General features: G+C 41.9%; 1 protein-coding gene across 1 annotated transcript in view; it reads right to left on the reverse strand.

Moving 5' to 3' along the window:
- The window catches only part of LOC119388094 (semaphorin-2A), a gene marked incomplete in the record, with an annotated part of 41,647 nt that extends 19,603 nt beyond the window's left edge, over positions 1 to 22,044 (reverse strand). The window contains 14 exon segments of the mRNA XM_037655722.2: positions 888 to 934; positions 2,458 to 2,609; positions 3,197 to 3,321; positions 4,881 to 5,224; positions 6,855 to 6,915; positions 8,010 to 8,118; positions 9,187 to 9,308; positions 13,872 to 14,036; positions 15,330 to 15,441; positions 17,552 to 17,659; positions 19,154 to 19,216; positions 20,162 to 20,213; positions 20,323 to 20,410; positions 21,771 to 22,044. Coding sequence (XP_037511650.1) covers positions 888 to 934; positions 2,458 to 2,609; positions 3,197 to 3,321; positions 4,881 to 5,224; positions 6,855 to 6,915; positions 8,010 to 8,118; positions 9,187 to 9,308; positions 13,872 to 14,036; positions 15,330 to 15,441; positions 17,552 to 17,659; positions 19,154 to 19,216; positions 20,162 to 20,213; positions 20,323 to 20,410; positions 21,771 to 21,909 — 1,687 coding nt within the window.
- Positions 22,045 to 22,251: the final 207 nt, after the last annotated feature.

Raw genomic sequence — 22,251 nt, forward strand, 5'->3', positions numbered from 1 at the left:
GGAACGACATCAAGTAAAGCACCGTCGTGCACTGTTTCCTTACGGGCCTTGGTGCCAGGTGACGACTTTGGGCGCGTCATGACCGCCGACTACGGCGTACAGTGAATTTTGAGACTTATTAGCGTTTCCGGGCGCCATATCGGACGGGAGCACAGCGAGGGATTTCATCGGTGCAGATAACGACGTAGCTGTTTCTGACTGCATCGATGCCGAGATCATAGCTGACATTGCCGGTGCTGCGGAAATGGACCCGTACGGTTTGAAGATGCCAGCCGCCGCTGCCACCGCTAAACCCTTTACCGCGCTACAGAGCTCTCATCAGCGTTCAGCGTCGATCACCGCTGTTGTGGCGGAAGGTGCTGAATTTACTTATTTGGAAAGCTTCAATGATATTGACGATGACTTGATGAATTCACGGCGCGCAAAAAGCAAGTCTAGTTGACGAACTTTTTTTCATGCGAAATAAAGTGCGCTTACTTGCAAAAGAAGTTCTCGCCTTGTTCTTTAGCATATGTGAGCGAATCGTCATGTTCGTGCTTTCTACAATTTCAGAAAACTGTGTCGAGGCCCGCAGTGCTTTAATTAAAGTCTTAAATACGCATATTTCGTATTTCGAATTATCGATATATCGAACTATTTCGCGGTCCCCTTCGAGTTCGATATATCCGGGATCGACTGTAGTATATATCACATATTAAAAAAAAAAAAGAGCATATTTGTCATGACCCAGCTAACCTGCACAATATTTTTAAAAATTGAAACAAGGCATGTGTGAATGCCATTCTTTTTGTTTCAAAGGGAAGTGGAAGCAACTTTGAATAGTACCACATTTTCACATGAAAAGGAAAACGGGGGGGGGGGTCAATTTATAAATTGATGCAACTCACTTTCTTCGCAGATGTCTGGAGTAGCATTGCTTACATCTTGCAGGAAACTGCAAAAGTCAAGATAATAATAATGAATACTAAAAAAAAAAGTCACAGTTTTGCCGCAAGGGTGAAGCAATGAATGCGACAGCAACAAATTGGAATGTTATACAAAGTAAGGCTAGCAGCTAACTCCTTTAGCATTTGACCTAGCATCATTCTACAAAAATTGGTACTGAATGCAAAGTGTAAAAAAAATAACATGCCTTGGTATGATCAATATGACACTGAGCCAGCTACACTATTTTTACAATGCTGCGGTTTTGCCAGTCTTGCAACTGGTATGACCGGGACCTGGAGTACTAGCCAATTACTGAACATTTTCATGCCTTGAGAGCCTCAGTACTTTATTTGCGAGAATTCCTTTCTGCTTCATAAGTCAGGCTTGTTACTATTTTGCATACATCCGCCATTAAAGAGTGAGTGATATGTTCAGTGTAGTGGAACTACTCTGAACTTTCACTGATGAGCCCTTCAAAAATAGTGTGTACAAAGTTGAAAACGACAAAGCCATATGCACAAACACTAAGGACTACGTGCCTTCATACAATCTGCAAGTTCGCAAGCTAGCTAAACATAAAGCTAAGTAATCAGTGTTCTCTAACAGAATGATTACAGAAATATTTATCCTGCACCAAGTACATACATGTGGCCATATCGGTTCTGTGGAAGCCCACAGAGTGGAAGAAAGTTGATTGCCATTGTGCCAAGTGATGGTTTTTTCTTTTTTTGTGCGAAGTGATAGGAATGATGCAAATGGTTTTTTGTTTGCCCAATGACGTAGCTGTGGAGCAATCATGGCTGCCTGCAACTGGTGAAACTTCCCCAGAACTGGTGTGGCCGGCTCCAATGAAATACCATTTTATATGGGGCCCAAAGCACGCACATATGGTCACTGTATCTTTAACTACATAGATGTAGTTATACATGCGAATGCAGTTGCTTTGCTTGCCCTAGTGCAGCAAATTTTTGAGCTCTTGTTCACATACCGATATTAAAAAAAAAACTAAGTGGAGCTTGCACAGTACGTATGTTACGCCTCAGAAGCCCAATTGTAAAGACATGGTACATGCACAAAGTGACCTCCGAGAACCATGGCACATCTTTGAGCTTATGAAAAACTCATCGGAGCTTTATTCAAGTTTGCAACACTAACAACAAACAAGCACACAGCTGATAAAGTTTGGATTATACATTCTTGCTCTTTATCCTTTCTTGATTCGTTTTATACATAGGTAAATACAATAGTATTGCAGAACACTTAGTAATTTCGTTGAGGCCAAAGAATAAAAAGCTGAAATTTAGAGGTCCACTGTGCATTTCGTACAAGAAAATTCTCAACACCACCTATCTCAATTTTTGGTCACATAGTACTTGAACTGTGAGAAAATTCCATATAGTTTTTCTCTGTGGCCTCTGCACTTTAAAAACTTCTGAGTGATTGCATAGAGCCACAGGTACATGTATACTAGTTTTATCAGAACCTACCATTGTTCCCTGAGATGCCAAAGAATTTCCGACCACAGCTTACCCTGTCACATAGGAGCGGCACTCGTGATGGTCCCTGTCCCAGCCGCAATAGGGATCTCGAACACAGCGCAGGCAACTCAGGTGTCGGCCACGACACAGGTCCAGACGCACCTGCCGGACGCCATCGTCCGAACCCAGGTACACTGACTTGTGCTGCAAAGAAGGGCTCCATGAAGCGGATGTAACTGTGGCACTGTTTTGGTTTACCCAACTGACCTTTGATACGCATTTTAAATCTGTTCCTACTCTGTGAATGTCATGTCACATTATTCTAGCATACACAATAAAATTTAGTTCCGTAAATTTTTACTGGAGCAAACATATTGAGTTTCTTACATGTCAGATGCCTTCGCACACCACATTTTTGTTGGTAACTTATATATTATTGGCCCCTTCCCCTGTGATTATGTAAGCCTCTGTATATGTTTGACTTGGGAGCTTCTAGTACCCAGAACTATTTCACGTACAAAAGTGAAGTTAATGGTGGTACAAAGACTACTCAGACAGAACAGGCACCTCGCAGTTGCCTTGTGATTTCCTGATTTTGTTCGGTAGGAAAACTTGAAAAGTTTCAACGGCATCAAACTCACTACTAGAGTTATTGTATACGATTCTGCAAATAGAACACACACTGCACTGTAGTAACTTGTCAAGAAGCAACAAAGGCACTGCACACACAATACTATGATAAGGTTTCAGCTTCACACTGAGGCATAGGCTGTTCCATAAAAAGCCCTTACCTCACTAGAGATGTCGATGGTGCGAACAGGCTCCCCAGGGCTCGCTTCAATTACGTCAACCAAGTTGGAGAAGGATTGCCCTGAGCGGTCTTTCCACTCCACTATCTTGTAGACCAGCCCGTCACCTGGAGTTAAAACCAAAATGCACAGCACTTCATCATTTCCTGCTTATTTTTGTTTATACAGTTCAAACCTATGACTGAAAGAATCTGTTGAAAGTTGCTTTTCAATGAACAAACTTGGCCTCAATGACCCATAAAGCCATATGTGCAATGTCACACTGTACAATGTCATGGGAATTGTAAACTAAACAGAATCATTGCACAATACAATAAAAATTATAGCTTTAATAGGGACAGTTATCCCCGAGTATAAAATAACACAGATGTATTTTTCAGCTGTTTGCATGAGGAAAAGTCTACAGTTGCTCGGTGTGTTTCGTGAATGTGAAACCCAGCACAACATATCTTAGTTGAACTATTATTGATGCATAACAAGAAGCAGTCTATGCACAAACTGACTATAGGCAAGGGAGGCAACAAACCTATTGTGCATTGCCAAGTGTGTCGACTTATACAGCCAATTTGTGCACGTAGGTTTTTTGTGCACAAGGAAAAATGCACAAGATAGCAAAATAAACGATTTCAACTTCAAATTGTGCTGAACTAACCAGCCTATTCAAGCATTCTAACATCGCTGCAGGTCAGCTTGGTGTTCTATATGTGCTTATAAACAACTCAAAATAAAACAAAGAATTACACAGCTATCCCAGCAAGCCAATTAAGCCCAAATAATGCAGAAATGCAAGATAAGTCGACAGTGCAAAGCACGAAAGAATATATGCTGAAGGTCATTTGCAATGCGATATACCATTCTCTTAGGACAGTTTTAAAGGGGTACTGACACCTTTCTTCGAAGGCGAGTTTACTCTGCCATACAAATCTCCTGTATGCAGAGTTGGCTGTGAGCAAGTGTGAAGCTCAGCAAATGCCGATAAGATATTTTAATTTGATATTAAAGTCAGTTTTTTTATGGCGCACCTACTGACATTGACACTACCTTGATGTCAGGCTAGTTGTGATGACGTTAGGTACCAAAACTTCCAAGATGGCTGCTTGTGCGTCATCAAAACTTCCAAAATGGCCGCTTGTGCGTCACCAACGGAGCCACAATGCGGAGCAGCCGTGGAAACGTCACTATATATTGTGCGAGCACGTGACGAGAAGCTCATACCGTGTTGCGACGTCAGGGTACAGCAGGAACCGAAACTACCTTTTAAAAACATACTGTCATTACTTTTTCAGAGCGCACTCGCACTTAGCACTACCTTTTCTAAGCTCTTGACGGCTTGACCTTTCTTTTGACACAAAAAAAGACAACTGAAAATATTCGTGTCAGTACCCCTTTAAATGAGAAAAGCTAATAAATGTTCCAGTTAGCACCATATTCTCATGGATTCTATTCCTCTAGCTTTCAGCATAGACAGAAGTACATCTTTTGTACATTGCTTTTCTATAGTTTATAACATCACAACTTATCTAATGCCCTGGCTGATGTACTTGAAGGACTGATGTCGAAAAAATGTCCTACAAGTGAATGTGACCTTTACACTGCATTTCAGCACCCATAAAATTTGTGCTGGACAAGAACAACGGGCAAATACAAAGGCAACACATCCACTCACGAGTGCCAGCAAAGTAGACGAGGTAGTCGACACCATCCACATCCACCTTGTGTACAGCAAGCGAGAGGAACACGACGTTCTCACGGTAGAAAACGGGCCTTCCGCCAGACTGCGGCACGGCCGAGTCCATGAGGGTGTGGGTGCGGAGGAAGTTGAGCACGGCGTCGGGCAGCGTCTTGGTGCTGTTGACGCATCGGCCTGGACGCGGCTCAGGCACCTGACTCGTCAGCACGGGCAGCCAGGCAGATGACGACGTCTTCTGCTCTTTGAACTTGCCCCCAAAAGCACCCTGGATGTCGCTCAACCGGAAAGAGCACACAGCCGAACCATGCGGGCCCCCGTGACTGCACAACAAAGGATGTGACATGATGGAGCGTAACTGTAGCTGTGAATACACATCGAAAACAGAACTGTGAACAAAAATATTGTTAAGGGGAGACTCTGCTTCTGAAACATGTTTCTTGTTTTTGAGCATATCATTATGAAACTCTCACAGCTTATGTTTTTTTCTGTGCTGATTTCAAACATGCAATTATTGTTCTAATACAATATGTAGTTTTGAAACTATTAAATAGTTTTTGTATTGTTAGGAGCAGGCTTTATTTCTAAACTGTGAGAGTTATCATGCAAATCAGTATATCACAATAATCTGGAATGAATACTGTATGCAATAAAACAAGAATGGATGTTCTAGGCCCACTTGAACAAAAGTTGTGGTATGTTGAACATTCCCAGCTTGATCCCAGTTTGACCGAGCTCGACATCACTCACTTGCCAAGTGTTCAACGTACCATAACTTTTGTTCAAACGGGCCTAGAACATCCATTCTTGTTTTATTTCATACAGTATTCTTTCAAGCTTATTGTGATATGCTGACTTGCTTTATAACTCTCACAATTTACAAATAAATCTTGCTCCCAACAATATACATGAAATATATTATATTTTGAAAACAGCATAGTGTACTAGAAAAATAATTGCATATTTGAAATCAGGACATAAAAATACATAAGCTGCGAAAGTTTCATAAAGATTTACTCAAAAACAAAGAAATATGTCTCTGAAGCAGGGTCCCCCCTTAAGTATGCAGAGGATACAGGCTATCGAAAAAGATGCTAACCTTAATGATGGCAGCCCAAGTAAAGCATGAAGACAGTGTAATTAATATTCTATAAAAAAAATGTAACACTTGCTTTTCTACACTCTGGCGGGAGAGATTAGCATGTGCGTGCGTGTGTGCGTGTGTGTGCGTGCGCGCGCATAGGTTAAATGACGCTCCCGGGGCTAAAAAAAAAGCAGCACAAATACACAAGTGAACATCACATCTTTCGTCACATCATGCTTAATGGGCAAAAACAGCGTGCAGAGGGACGGGACGAAGAAAAGGATATACAGAACACGTGCTGGTTATCCTTTTGTGTATCTTTTTCTTCGTCCCGTCCGTCTGCGTGTTGTTTTTGCCCATTATGTATCACCAACTAGCCCAACTTTCAGTTTTGTCACATCATGCTTTCAGACAAGATGACTGACCACACAAAGTAACAAAGTAGAAAACAAGTACACAACCTGAAAAGAAGTGATTTTTTATTATAATGACTGGGACGTCATTCAATGCACGATCTTCAAACGTGCACCATTCCCATATGGCATTGTACTAAACTTCTTATTTTCTGAAGTTAGAAAAGCAATTTAAGAAAGCTAGTACTAGTGATGACGTAGTCATCTAACGTGCTATGCCATTTAGTGATTATATACATCTTTCAAGTAAGAACACGGAATACCCAAGCTCTTTATATTTGGACTCTGCTTCTGATTAAAAAATCAACTTGCGCTGCATTTCCTACTAAAGTGACAAAAGCTGCTCGTGTCAACAGGAGTCTAAATCTATGGTCACTTTTGAAAGTGCTCCCAAATAGAGTTTAGTAAGCTGAATTTACACACGTATTCATTCATTCTATGCAAATCAATACTCACAGTGATGTTGTAAAGACAGCATAGACATTGCTGTCATCGTCAGGGAACTTGTAAACAGCCTCTGCAAAATAAATACCACAAATCAGCCATTCATGCAGCTGCAGCCTCACCCTGTTGCATCTTACTTGATACTGTACCAACTAAGAGAGCTAACAAGAGAGTTAACATTGAATGAGTTGTTGCTTGCAGTGTATAAGAACATCTACAAGTTTTAGTGCACAAGGCGGTACAAAGTACATAAAAAAAACCAAAGCACGCTCAAAGATTGTTTACCGCACGGGAGGTAGCACAGCAGCACATCATTACAGGTTGTTCTATGAACCTGTTTACAATTAGCATGTTTACCGGATATAAAATGTTTAGCTAAGTCACTTTTTTGCCTGTCCTCCTTTGACATTAGGACCATACCTGTAATGTGAGTCAGTTTTGTTACTACACTCTTAACACATGCGTGCAACATTTCTTTGTGCCTGTATTTACTTCAAGGCATACCACTTCCGCACAACAGCCCATAACTGCTACACTCGATTCAGCTCAACTAAAACTGGAAATGAGCTTGGTTGCACAGACAAATGCATGTTTCTAATAACTTATGTTCTTCTCTACCTAAAGCAGAAACAATGACCAGGGAAAAAAAATAATTAAAAAACGAGCAGAACTTAAAAAAAATGTTATGGTGGCCTTTGCTGCAATGCAACCGCTACTGTATATGCTTGTGCTTGCTGTGCACACTAAACTATGCTAAGGCATCATTAACACTCAGTAGCACACACCTATGATATACTGCGTAGTTTTATCGTTTCCAAAAGAAAATAAACAGGCTCCTAAACTTACACAGTGACTCCAGCACCGTTGGAACAATATTAAGTAATGATGGAGTTTGTGGCAAAGCCAACACAAATTCAGTGATACGAAACTAAAAACTCGGTATGACAACCAACGCGTTGACTCTATTTACCTCTCGGACAGTTTGTCAGAAGAACCACGCAACACAAGTACATCATAAGTATATGATCTTACTTCAGAAGAAAACAGGAAGGACAGAGGAAAACAGGCTGAAAAATAGAAGGAAATTGCGAGGCTGCATGAGCAAAAGCCGTCTGGGCCTAGACACAACAGCAGGGGAGATTGAGGGAGTTCCGCATGAATACTCACGAATTTCGTTGAAGTAGAAAGGATATTCTCCAGGAAGTGAGCAGTTCAACCTTGCCTTGAGGAACGTCGCCCAGTTGTGGGTTAAAATATTTTTCCCACCTGTGTCTTTCTGTTATGTGAAAAGTAAAAGTAAAATTTAATTAGAGGAAAGAAATTACCAACTACACACGTAGAGTGCATAATAGCTTAACCTTTGGGCATGAGTACACGCTTTAAAAGCTAGCTGCAATATGTGTAAACAGAGCCCATACAAATGCAACATAGTGTCATATAATGTGCCATCATTCTTATCTTTCTCAATGCCAGCAATGCATGGCATTGAGAAAGATGCTGTGTTTTAAGGTACATGCTACCTGCCTATGCTGGAGCCTCTGGTGTGTCCTTGGGCTTCCAATGTTATCACACTGAGCGTTTCTTTGGCACAATGCTTGTATAAACTTTTTTACAAGCCATTGCCATGTTTTGCCAGAGTTACGAAAAACTCCTTGCATCATGTATATACAACAGCTCGCAGACAGCTGTTTAACTATCGATTTGCTGATTGCAGTTAGGTTACAGGCAGCTAAGATAGCGAACATGAAAATAGATGTGAATGTACTTTTGAATAGGTAAAGCAGCAGTTTTTTAATATTCAGTCCTGGTAAACTACTTGTTGTTTTCCCAGGTTATTAACAGACACTGCCAAACACATATTTCTTGTGATTAAGAAAGCATGCACACTGGAAAACACAAGTATACAATAAAAAGGCAGCACTCTACTTTGATTAAATTTAGTATAGCATACACTGTACGTATATGAATCTATAGGACTACGATTCAGATGCTTCCAATCTCTTCTGCAATCAATGATCAACTAGAAAAGTGATGTTGCCTGCTGAAAACGGTCTTTCTATCTTTCTGCCATCAAGGCTTACTGAAGACAGGTAAAGTCTCAAATACAATACTTTAGCTTCGAAATGTATTCATTAAATTTTTCAACCATTTCTTTCCCCTAGGCTAAGGCACAGTTGCAGTGTAAGAATTCCATCAATAAAGCAATGGTGAGATTATGTGCAGCTTAGGCAACTTATACATAAACAGAACCTGGTAGTGCTGTAGGTGTTTACTGTTGACTGTTATACTGCTTTGTGGACATGAGATACCATAGTCATGGAGACGCATTACAAAGAGAGCTCACCTTACACACACGAGCCACTCGTGAGTAGATTACTTTGCCGCAGTTGATGTACTCAACAGCACTCTCCCGGAAAAAGAAGAACACGTGATCTCCAATGTCGAAGGAACCCACAAAGTTGGGCTCTGCAAAAAAAAGAGGGCGGAGGAAAGGCACAACAAAATCAAAGGAGCCCACAGCACAATATCGACAGGTATGTAAAAGGCAAACTGAATAACAACACGCACATTAAAAAAAAAGGAAGCCACATGTATGAGTGAACACAACACCAGTATGAATTTGTAAAACTTCTAATTGAAAGTGCGCAAATAGTGAAATTTTCAAAGTGAATCAAACACAAATATTCGAAGAAAAGAATGGGAAGAGGCTTTGAATACAGATTATTTTTTTTGCATCTCTGAAGCGGTATAAAATAGACAGCTAGCACATAGTACATTTAATATAATGAGAAATCGGTCTTATGCCTGTGGACAAATGTATATATAATACCATTCATAATTGGGTCATTCCACGCCAAACGTCCCAGACATTGCGCTCCACCCTCTCCAATTGTATTGTAAAAAATTGTGGACGTTCATATCAGTGCACTATTTGCCCTCGGAAAGTATTTTTCAGAAAAAAAATTTTTCTTGTCTGTTACAGTGATTTGAATTTTGCCGTAGTGGGTGAAACATAGGTGGCGAAAAAATACTCTAAAAAATACAATACTTTACGGAACGCCTTAAATATCTGCTGTTTACTTGAAAAGGTATGGAACTATCTTAATATCGCCCATTGACGACCACTACTTTGTCTCACGATGTGCTTTGTGGTGAAGCAATGCTGCAATTTTGTGCCCATTTTGATTATTTTTTAAAAATTCTACGAATATTACAGACAAAATAAGACTATATCACATGACTGGATAGTTGGCAGTAAGCGTGTAAAAAAAGTATTGAAGTCGATGACCGAGTAGTTTCGAAGTGGAAGGGGCGCAAACATTGAAAAATGTGTGAAATGCTCCACGTTCAGGCACATGTAGAGTGGTGATGCAGTCCAAGTAAAAATGCACGCTTGGTCTAGTTGGGAAGAGTAAACAAAGGAGATTTATTTGTGTAAGTTTCATCGGAGTGTTTTTTGTTTTAGGCGAGAAACAAAAATTTAGGTTGAGCGTTCGCGGCGTGCCTGGGCGCGGGCCCGTAAGTCCACTTCACTGCGCCGCCGCTGTTCCTTGGGGCAACGGAAGTATGCAGCGCCCACGCGGGTGGCACGATCGTTTGCTGCTGTGAGCTTTCACGTTGCTGAAAACTTGCAAACAGTGTATATGGCTGGCAGAATGTTTCGGAAGGGCACTAAAGGCTGCCGGTTAGTAGTCGGAGCAGAGCACGATTTCATTGCCACGTCACTGCATGCACACGTACGACAGGCGCAGAGCTTGGGTTGTGTTTTCGATCTCTGCGGATGTTGCAGTTCTTACTTCCGTTGCTGACGTATGGTCTTCGCCACTTGAAATGCCTGTGTTGCTGAGTAGGTGGTGAGCCCGGCATTAAGAGTGGTCAGTGATGATGGCACGAAAAGGTGAAACGTGCGCGTACCTTTGAGGGAGATTCTAGACTCAAACCTTGCTGAGAGCTCAACTTTCTGCCACGCTGCATGCGATGCTTCCATCTTAGTAATCGCCTTGCGATTACTAAGTGAAGGCGATAGACATTTAAAAGGACGAAGCCGAATTAAAGGCGGTTTCGTCCTTTTGTATATTTATCGCTTTCGGTTTCCATTGTACAGGCTCTCCGTCTAAAATATGACACGATAGCAGTATACTCAGCATTCACAATGTTTATCTTACGCGCTGCCAAGGGATGCGGCCGAAAGACGAACCTTCGAGTGCCGCGTGCTCGCTCGGCGACGCGATCACCGGAGCAAAGTTCACCTCTGCCGAAGATCCGAGCGTAAGAATACGTAGCACCATTTGGCTCCGAGGCACGAATGGCGCGAGTCACGTTCAAGCGAGCTGCCCATAAAAAAGAATTATGAGTGTATTCCCGGTGCCTGTTAGCCACTTTTATTATATAATAATATATTTTAAACGAACCATCACTCGTTTTCCCTGACACTTCGTCGGCGGCACTGCGGAAAGCCGAAGAATGCGTGTCGAAAGGTGAAAACTCACAGCAGCACACGATCGTGCCACCCGCGTGGGCGCTGCATACTTCCGTTGCCCCAAGGAACAGGGGCGGCGCAGTGAAGCGGACTTACGGGCTCGCGCCCAGGCACGCCGCGAACGCTGAACATAAATTTTTGTTTCTCGCTAAAAACAAAAAACACTCCGATGAAACTTTCACAAATAAATCTCCTTTGTTTGCTCTTCCCAACGAGACCAAGCGTGCATTTTTACTTGGACTGCATCACCACACTACATGTGCCTGAACGTGGAGCATTTCACACATTTTTCAATGTTTGCGCCCCTTCCACTTCGAAACTACTCGGTCATCGACTTCAATACTTTTTTGACACGCTTACTGCCAACTATCCAGCCATGTGATTTAGTCCTATTTTGTCTGTAATATTCGTTGAATTTTTAAAAAATAATCAAAATGGGCACAGAATTGCAGCATTGCTTCACCACAAAGCACATCGTGAGAAAAAGTAGTGGTCGTCAATGGGTGATAATAAGATAGTGCCATTCCTTTTCAAGTAAACAGCAGATATTTAAGACGTTCCATAAAGTATTGTATTTTTTATAGTATTTTTTCCCAGCCTATGTTTCACCCATTACGGCAAAATTCAAATCACTGTAACAGACAAGAAAAATTTTTTTTCCAAAAAATACTTTCCGAGGGTAAATAGTGCACTGATATGAACGTCCACAATTTTTTACAATACAATTGGAGAGGGTCGAGCGCAATGTCTGGGACGTTTGGCGTGGAATGACCCAATTACATGTCTGAACAACTGAGGAGGTCGCAAATAATTAACAACTACCTTGAATTATCTGAGTAACACTGCAGTGGCATAACAGTAATATGTTACTAATAGATGCACAGTACTCACGGATTCAAACATAAATTATTTTAGCACAGCGACTGGTATGCGCATTTGCTCGAGATAACCATGTCATGTCGCGATGAATCTGGCTCTAATATACGCGTTCGAGTCGAAATAGTGCCGAAACGACCTGATTTGAACACAGTGGAATCAAAAGTATGTGCGTTACTTAGCCCTAAATTGTCCTGTTTCAATCCGTGAGTACTGTACATACGTACAGTGTCGTGCTTGATGAAGGAGAAATGTTTGATACTACAGTGCCACAAATAACTTTAAGTGGCCACAACCGAGGTGAGCGTGGTCAAATAAAAACTAACGAAAAATTAGCTACTACATAGGCTATATACATAAATGCAAGTCATTCTTATTAAACGAATGAAAATTATTCAGCAGAAGTTACCATATTTACTCGAATGTAACGCAAGTTTTTTTCCAGATTTGCGCTACCTGAAGACCTTCGCGTTACAATCGAATACCGAAATTCAAGTTGTCTAAAAGTGCAATGATGCACCCAATTCTGGAGGACTATGATTATGGCTATTCTGCAATTTATGTTGGCAACATGTGTCAGCCAAATGCCGTTCGGATCCAATACAAGCCAATAACCATTCTCTTAGTTTCCGTTCTGTGACGGCGTGCACTTCACGTTTGTTCTTGCGTTGTGTGTGGCGGTCTCGGTGGCTTTGGTTGCCCTCGGTCCTTTTGTGATGGGAACATGTCGTGCTCAATACGATGTGCGTTTCAAGAGGCGTGCTAATTTTACGGCTGAAGAAATCAGCTGCTGCCCGAAGCCTCGGCATGAGTGAGGCGCCCATCTTTGAGTGGCGGCTCAAGCAGGAGCTTCTTTTTAGGCGCGAGCACGGCCGCCACTTTGAATTAGAACAGCGTGTCGCTGATTTTATCACAGAACCTTACGATGGTCGCCTTACGATGGTCAGTGTGGTCAGAATCGCCTTATGATGGTCAGTGTTGAACTGATGTAGTTGAAAGCGAGCGATGTCACTTGGCAGATGGGCATCCCATGAACAAAGTTCAATGCATCATGTGGGTTGGTGTGAAATACCACATTTCGAGACACTATTTAAAAAGTAAATGCGCTTTTTCATGCCTCCGCTGGCCTTATGTTCCATTGGCGGTCTTCTTTTTCTGTTGGACGCAACAAAAAGTCGCCCCTCACATTACTTTCATGGCTGCATTGCAAGAGTAAATACAGTACGTGCCTTGTGCATTCGTTAAGGATCGGCTGCAGCATTCATCCATCGTTAACCCCCTTGGGAGTTTTTGAAGGTTGTTATGTCTTATTTATTATAGAAAAAAAAAAGGACTTTCAACAACTCAGTTTTTCCCCTTATCTATCATTTTTTGTGTGGTTCCATTGCATATGTAAGCAAAGACCAGTGGCATTCAAGTCAAGGCAAATCTTGAGCAGTGGTTACATATAGGTACATTTGTTTACCACATGGCTGTGTTTTCTTGGTCATGAGAAGCAGTGTGTTGCAGCAGAGCTTCTATAAATGCCCCCAGTGAATCCTCATTGCTGAGACCACGTCCAATTTATAACTACTATCACCATTTTCAGAGCACATCCCACCATTATAAAACACACTGATTCATCGAGAAAGCACTGTGAGGAAAAGCAAAGTGTTCAGAAAGTGCGGACTTACTGTCAAGCCACATGGAGTCATACTTGAGAGTGCGCATGAAGAACTCGCTTTGTTCGTGAGTTGTCCTGTTGAACAGTGCCGATCGAAAAATCACAGTGTCAGCCTTGGTAAACTCGGCAACCGTCCCACTGTACAATCCTGGCATGTCCCCGGGGTTTCCATGTTCTGCAGATGACGTGGATAGACACAGAAAATTTCCCAACAGCTGAAACTTCCACTAATACATCAATAAAGCATGAATCCCACCCAAAGCATGTGACACGAAAACTTGGTGAAACGTGCAACCATTGTTCCAAAAGTGAAGTTGGCACTCAGAATAAATTGCTTTTTAGAAAAATTGAATTGAGATATTTGACAATTTTAACAATAGTAACTGTTGGGGTTTTACATCCCAAAACCACGATGTGATTATGAGAGAGTCCGCACTGGAGTTTGACAAGGGTGCACTCTACGATAAGACGTCATAGTGGGCAAAGACAACAAATAAATTCGGACCAAGTGGTATTTTTTGCAGTACACTCAAAGCACAACGCATGGGAGTTTTTGCATTCTGCCCCTAGTGGAATGAGGCAGCTGACAGCAGGGAATCGAACCCGTGACTTAATGCTCAGCTGAAGGACTCACCAGAAAATTAGTTTTTAGCCTCTAGTCTCAGAATTTACAGAAGACTTGATAAAACACTGAAAACTATACTCGAATCTCAAAGACTCACTCTTATCACAGCAGGTTTTTACTAACAAATGTATAAAGCATGCATTCAATACCACTTTCATAAGTCAATTGCCTCCGTATTACATACATCTATATATCAATGAATGACCAGAACAGAATAAACCTAACCCAAAAGAAGAGAAACAATGGCATATTAGCCATTCTTTCTCTATATTTTGTTTACAAGAGATTGCTGTGTGCATACCAATTCACAGCATTTCATTTTTCATAAGTTCTCTGTTTCCCGCAAGCAAAAATAACAACCATGCCTTGCTCAGTTTGTGCTTCAGCTTAACCCCCCCCCCCTCAAGAAAAAAAATAATTACAAGTCTGGCATTGAAGCACTTGCAGGCAGAGTAGCTGATTTATCTTATATTGACCGATTTCTTTTAAAAATTGAGTTTTATTTAATCAACCCACAAGTTTGTGTTTAAGCTAAAGCCCGAAGCAAAAGGACGCAATTCACAGTGAACATTGTTCAAAATCAGTATTGCCCTCAATATGTGTTCCATCGCTCTTACAAGTTTTACAAATCACTGCCTGAAAACCACAAAAACAAAAATATTACGAATAAATGCTATGAAAGACAATGCAAAGCCTGACTAAACACAGTGATATGTCTTACCAATGATGTGTGCCAACAAAAAGAAATATCCTTAGTTGATTTTGCACCACTAAACTAACTAGCTAACCAACTACAAGAAACTCCACAGTCACCAAAATGTTTGGAACATTGCTTCAACTCACCAACCCAAACAGCTGTAGAGTTATCATCTGGATCAAATGGGCATTTTCCTATACCCCGGCCAATGTCTCGCAATGTCAGCTGACTTTTCGACACTTCTGTCAGGTTGCTACTCTGTAAGGGATACAAACCATACATAAACTATGATGTAAAGTGGCTTATTAAAACACATTGCTGAGCCATTTGGCTCATTACCAACTGCACATGTCAGAGGGAGAAAAAAGCAGACACAAGACATATTTCACCAAGTAATCATATTGACAAATATGAAGCTTAACGTAATCAGACTGATCCCCTTGCTTTTCAAAAAGACAAGAACAAAGCTATAACATCATAATGCAGGCAGCAGAAATTTAGAAAAATTGTAAATCACATATGATTACACAAAATAATTGTTTTCAGATTAAACAATACTGCAATGATCAGTGATGATGATTTCAGGAAGATTGCATGTTGCACATGCATTTTATCACTTTGCACATCAAAAAAAAAAAAATTCTTAAACAAAGTGCACATATAAAAAAAAGGCCTCAGAAAGACAACTGAAATCAAAACATAGCTCTCCACTACAACTAATATAATCATTTTCAGTTTGATAGTTCACACAGGTAATAAGAATCAAACTCTCCCTTTAAAGGGCCCCTCACCAGGCTTGACAATTTTGAGTTGACGAGCGCAATGCATGCACTTGGCGTTCACGATTACGTCTGCCAAAATTTGCAACGCTACGCGCCACGTAAATGGGTCAAATTTCAAGCTGAACGCCGCTTGCCCTTCTCGCGGCCGCACGCCCAGAGAATGAAGGGACGACGTACATGAGAGAATGGCCCTACGTAGATGGTAGTGCTGTGACGTCGCTCCTCTTCGTAGACGACTGTGCTCTGACGTCGCTAACAGTAGCATGTGACACTGCGATAATTATTTGACACGACGTGTAGTTGGTGTAATTTGTTGCTTGAATGGATAAATAAAACTTGAGAGCAATAATAAAACACACAAACGGAATGTGTGCGTTTTCTGTTTTAATTTTTACTGCGAATCGCAGCGAGATTCGAGACTAATCTACCTCCGTTTCGCATGCGTTCGTGTTCTCGCGCTTTGCGCATCGTGCAGACGCCACCCTTTACAACGAAACTAATTTTCTACCGCGTTCCAGCGCTCATTAGGCTCATTTATCCTCCCGCGTCTAACTAGATGTTCATGCGGCACACCACTAGTTTCGCGTCCGTAAAAATGTTGCAGCTTTCGTGCTCAGTAATAGGTTGAAAAGCCAAGTGATCGGCGAGGGTGCATTCGGCATAGCTTGCAGAGATGAAGCTCAAAGAACGCCGCCACAACACCGCTCGCGTCTCCAGAGCTCGGGCTGGTTGGGCACGTCATGGGCTCGTGACATTTTGTGCGCATGACGTGTTCATGCGTATGCGTTATGTGATCCTCCGGCTCGCGTGCCGAAGAGGGCAGGGAAGGGATTTGGCTTGCGAAGGCTACGCGGGGCGAGCGGCAAGGGTTTGCAGCTCGCCTCCTCGCATCATGGTTTCGCGCCGCTACAAAATTATTGTTTTTCTCAGCTTCTAACCGACCGATTAGAAATATTCTTGTGGCATAATGCTCTTAATTGGGCTCGCAACAACTTGCAATGTCTAACTAAAATTTGTTAGGTCACCTGGTGAGGGGCCCTTTAAGTGAAAGCCCCTTATTTCCTGGAGAATGTAAACAAACTAAAATAGGTCTGCACTGCCACTAACATGTGAACAGATATTCACAGGAAATATGGCTTGCTATGTTAATAAGTTAGTGCTTGTATGCAGTAGGCCTAGCATACTGCAATCAAGCTTTACAAATTGGAGGGACAGCTAACAATACGCAGCTTTGTAAAGACAAGTTACAATGCACGAGTGTGTACACTGGCACACAGGCCAGTCATGAACTTGCATTGTAAACAATACAGCCTTGAAGTGAATGCCATTTTTTTGTTAATTTTCAAATCAATTTTATTAAATTTAATTTGAAGATGAAGTGATTTTTATTCTTTTAGAAATACATAATCAAAGAACCCTACGATTGCCTCCCGAAGAGCTACTATTGTTCCTGAAATCGGGCTTCGTTGAAGAGATTCAACCATATATAAAACAGTAGAGAAGCAATGGCCCTGTACCATGTTAATGCAATGGTTCAACTCCCTTTGAGCTCAGTGAAGCTTAAGAGGCATGTCTTCAGTGCTTACATAAATTTCCATGTCCCTTGGATTCTGTGCATTTGTTCCACATATGTAGAGCTTTGTTCCATCTCCAATGGGCTGGATAACCTTGATGTGGTTCCTGCACTCGTAATCCTGAAAGAAGGTTTGTGCAAATGCACAACACAGTGCTGTGAATAACAGCCAGGAATGAAGGAATGCAAACATCAAATGTGCTGCCCCAAGTCAAACCTCAGTTTTTTCAGTGAGCATGAATAAAGTTACTTTGAAAGAAACAGTAAAGACACAGTGTAATAATGAAAAACATTATGGAAAATGAGCGAAACAATATTTTGATATGCTTGTGTGAATACAAATTTACTCATTTGAAGCAAAGTCGAAGTGAATAGTATCTGGTATTGGATGATGGCATTTGCACAAAACCTTAACACAAGCGCCTAATGTTTACATATCTAGATGAAGTTGGTTATTTACTTGCGAAAAGAAAATTTTTTAACCTATGAACCCTCTTGATCACGTTTTTGCTGCAGTTTATACTTTAGTTTCATGGTGGTTGAGCCTTTAAGTCACAGTAGTGCTTTGCATACACATTTCGTGTCCTTATGAAACTACGTTTCAAGCAATTTATGCTTTGTTATGCAATGGCTTACACATACAGGTAAGCTAAACCCTTTCCATTCTGTAAGTGCATGGGCAAACTTGACAGGCCTGCTAACAGTTGTCGCGGTCACGAGCCCAGAGTGTGCACATGACATTGGACACAATCACTGATGATTGACAAGCATCTCATGACAATCGGCCATCCACTGGGACAACCACACTGGCTGTTATGCCTAACCAGTCCTGCTTTACTGCAGTTCTGTTACCAATGCTACAGTTCAGTGCCATGTCGACACGCATCTATTTTCAGTGGGTGTACAGCTTTCAGGAAGCTGAAAAACAACCTCGCCAACAAAAGTGAGAGTATGAAGTACGACTTAGCTGAGTGGAATGATCTTCACTGCCGCCATTTTTAACAGTGTCGTGCGCGGGTATATGCCAGCAATCAGCATCCAAAACTTATCTATATGCGGTTATTTCCCTAAGTAGTATGCACGAATTCTTTTTCTCGGTCTGTAGTAACTGGGGATGTGAATTATAAGTGATGTAGTACGGTAACATTTAATATTTAAAATAGCTTGCGGCGTAAGCCACACTAAGACTTTCTTCCTTGATTAAATCAAGGTGCAAGCAATATGTAATGTTCCCCTTGCATAGATTCGCGGCAGTGCGAATTCCGCCTGAAAAGGTGGTTTCACGGCAGCGTGGATCACGCTGCCAAGAAACCACCTTTACAGGCAGCTTATACGCGGTAAAATACAAATATTCGTTAGCTTCAAATACTTTGAACTGAAATTCAAGCCGAGGCGAACGTCAAGTATCATAATTTTCGGTTGAATATTCCAAAACATCGAACGTTCGGCCAAGCCTACATTTTACAAAATTTTCAAACTGAGGATGAGTGTAGTATGTTCATTATTCACGTAAAACATATTTCGCAAGAACAAGCCACGTTCCACGTCCATGCTACAATTTTTGTTACACGAAAAGAAGAGAAAGATCCTGCTGAAGAGGTGTGATGCTACATACCTCTCGTTTCCCTTTATAAACACAGGTAGAAACAACATCCTTGTTGGCACTGAGACTCCGGTCCTGCAATGTAATGTAAGCATCAGTAACAGAACATTGTCCACCATAAAGACAATATATTCACCTAATAAAGTCCAAACATGGTTCACATACAGCGCCCTGACATTTCCACCATAAAAGAGTGAGAAAGAAAAATAAATAGAAGACAGCAGGCTACTGCAACTACAGTTCATTAAGCATAGCTTAGCTTATTTGGCTCCAGTAAGCCGACTGAGTGCAGTGAGAAGGCGCATCCTCCAGAGAAATTAAGCCAAATGCACTGCACCTCTCCAAAGGCCCTTAATTTTGAACATTTCCTTTGCAATAAACTACATATATTCAAGAAAGTCAACAAATGATGGATGCTACCTTCTAATACTAATATATACATTTTTAAGAGTACTATTAAACTGCTAAAGAGATGAGTAATAATAAATCAGAACACCATCAATATCACTGACACTTGAATAAGCAGTCAGGATGAAATAAAGTAATTTACTTTCGAACTACAACCACATATAAACAGAGAGTTGGACAAAAGTGTAAGACTTGTAGACATCAATAAATTAAAATTAAGCAACTTCTTGTGCAGAAAACTTTGATCAAATATGCCATAACATCAGGGCTAATGAAAACCTACGCAAATGGCAAATAACTCTGTGTAGTAGATGAATGTATCAACAATCAGTATCAATATCAGCAGAACTAGCCTAATGTAATTATAATGTCTACTTTTATAATCAGCAGCGCGCTGAATGAGTGCATAGTACAGCATTATGTTATATAATATCACGATCATATGCTGTACATCAAATCAGGAATTAACAGTGGTGTGCTTACTAGTTTACACCTACTTAAATGCAGCACAGCAATAAGAACAAAAAGTACCAATGTGCTTCCTAAGGTTTACCCATTTAAGAGGATTGTGAGTAAACTTATTTGCAACATGAAAATTAAGAACACACTTACATTGCACTTGGTTCGATTAATATTTGCCAAGTTGAGCCGGAAAACTTTGTCCCTGGAACATAAAAATTTCACAATATAAGGAAAATTTCTTTCTCGGTATGTTTGTTGTGCTGAAAAGCAATGTCTTCATTTATGAAAAATGGGTAAAGCGATTTGCTTACATGCCACCAACAAAAAGGATCTCGCGTTTGCGGTCCATGTAGAATGTGCGATAGTACAGGCGCCCACATGAGAATTCCCGAGTGTGATCTGCAGGAAACAAGACAAAAGGTGTTAGTGGCAGTATTATAAGCTGCAGCCTAATGTAATGCTACTTTTTCCTTTATTTTGCAGACATACAAGCGATAGGCACTTTGACGGTGTGAACAGGTGTTGTCAACTGGGACACAAATGCACGTACACATGCTAAATCAAAATATGAATAAATGAGTGATTTTGTGTTCAGGATGATTAACTCTCCTTGATCATGTGCTTATTTTAAAAAAGTGCCATGATGCAAGTTCTACAACACAACAACTTCCCCAGCATTCATCAGCAAGTGAGGTATCATCCTACCCTTCTACACTAAATGGACCTTGAATGTGATCAGATGTCCTCATTCCTACAGAACTACTTTGCATCTTGCTCTAGTGGAACCCGTAACGGAACGCAAAAAGTGTGTTTTTGCACACCATCAACAACATTAAGAAAGATTGGGAAGAGCAATGGTCCAGTGATAAGTTTGCCACACTGCAGCTACGTTAACACACATCCCGCCCACTTCAAAGCCCTTCCATAACATTGTCAAGACAATGCATGGCATCACTCACTGGCTACATAAAGATGGACATGATCGTTCATAAACTTATTGTGTTCCTGACCATTAAAGTGTACAGAGCCCAGAAGTTACAAAAAGGTAAAGCCTCCACTGACTTTGTCACTATGCCTCAAATCTAAAGGTGCTTTTTAAGGCAAAGAAACCAGAGGAAGTAGAACTGAATTCATCAGCAGTAGCGTCTGTTCAAGACAATATCCTTAAGCCATTGTTCTGTCCAGAATGATGTTTTTGTGAGGCCACCCAGAACCAAACCAAAATCCCCTGTTGAAACATTTGCTCCAGGCTGAAGCTCTACGTGTTAGTGGCCTCTGATCAAGTGTAAAATGTCGTGATATTGCAAAGCCAGGTAAACGCTGCACTTTCATGCTTTTGTACACACACATTGGTTTAAACGAAATTTTGACTCTTCGCGAATATTGTGCTCTCTAAATTGCAGGGTAGACAGGTACCTTTCATAATGGTGAACTAAGTTACGGGACCATTTTTCTGAAACTGAACTGGCTGATACCGCCCCTACAGTGCAAAATACTGCTGTACTCGGAAGCATGCAAGCTAATACATGCATATGTAATGCCTATGTATATGACACTTTAAAATGGCTACAAAAGGAATCGTCACTCTCCAAGCAATGACAGCTTGAATGGACGGTGCAGAAATACGCAGCCGCGGCGCACCCGCGTGCGGGCTTCTGCTCCAACTGCCCTTAATTTACTAACGCGTAAACACCGCGCGAAAAGCGTAACCCTTCGAAGCGCAGGTCAAGGGCCCCTAACGAAACCCGGTGCCGCTCACCCCTTCGATGCCTGTGGGCAAAAGTGGCGGCAGCGGGCAACAGCAGCAGCACCACCGCAGCCGCCAACAGCAACAAGAGCGGCAACGGGGGCCACCGCCGCGTCACCACCGCCACACATGCCGGCAGCGGCCGGCCCATCGGCGCGCCAGTCAACGCCGATCAGGGGACGGAAGCCGTGGGCCAGCGAGCGGCGGGCCCTCGCGTCGGCGTGCCGGTCGACGCATAGCAGGACGGCGCCGATGATCGCTGACAAGCACTCGACAGCTGAGCCGCCTGAGCGCACACTGCCGCTCCTCTCGGCAGACGGGGCGCGCCGCTGGTTCGCGCTTCTCTCCTTATTATTTTTTTCCCCCTTTAACGACGGCGGCGGCGCAACGGTCGCCTTTCCTGCCTCGGGCTGTCCGTCTCTCTTTTTGGCCCGATCGATGCTTTGAGAAAGAAGGGGGGAGGGGGGGTCACCTATACACTCGGTGTTTCCAG

Source organism: Rhipicephalus sanguineus, chromosome 3 (genome assembly GCF_013339695.2).
Source record: "Rhipicephalus sanguineus isolate Rsan-2018 chromosome 3, BIME_Rsan_1.4, whole genome shotgun sequence".
Taxonomy (NCBI): domain Eukaryota; kingdom Metazoa; phylum Arthropoda; class Arachnida; order Ixodida; family Ixodidae; genus Rhipicephalus; species Rhipicephalus sanguineus.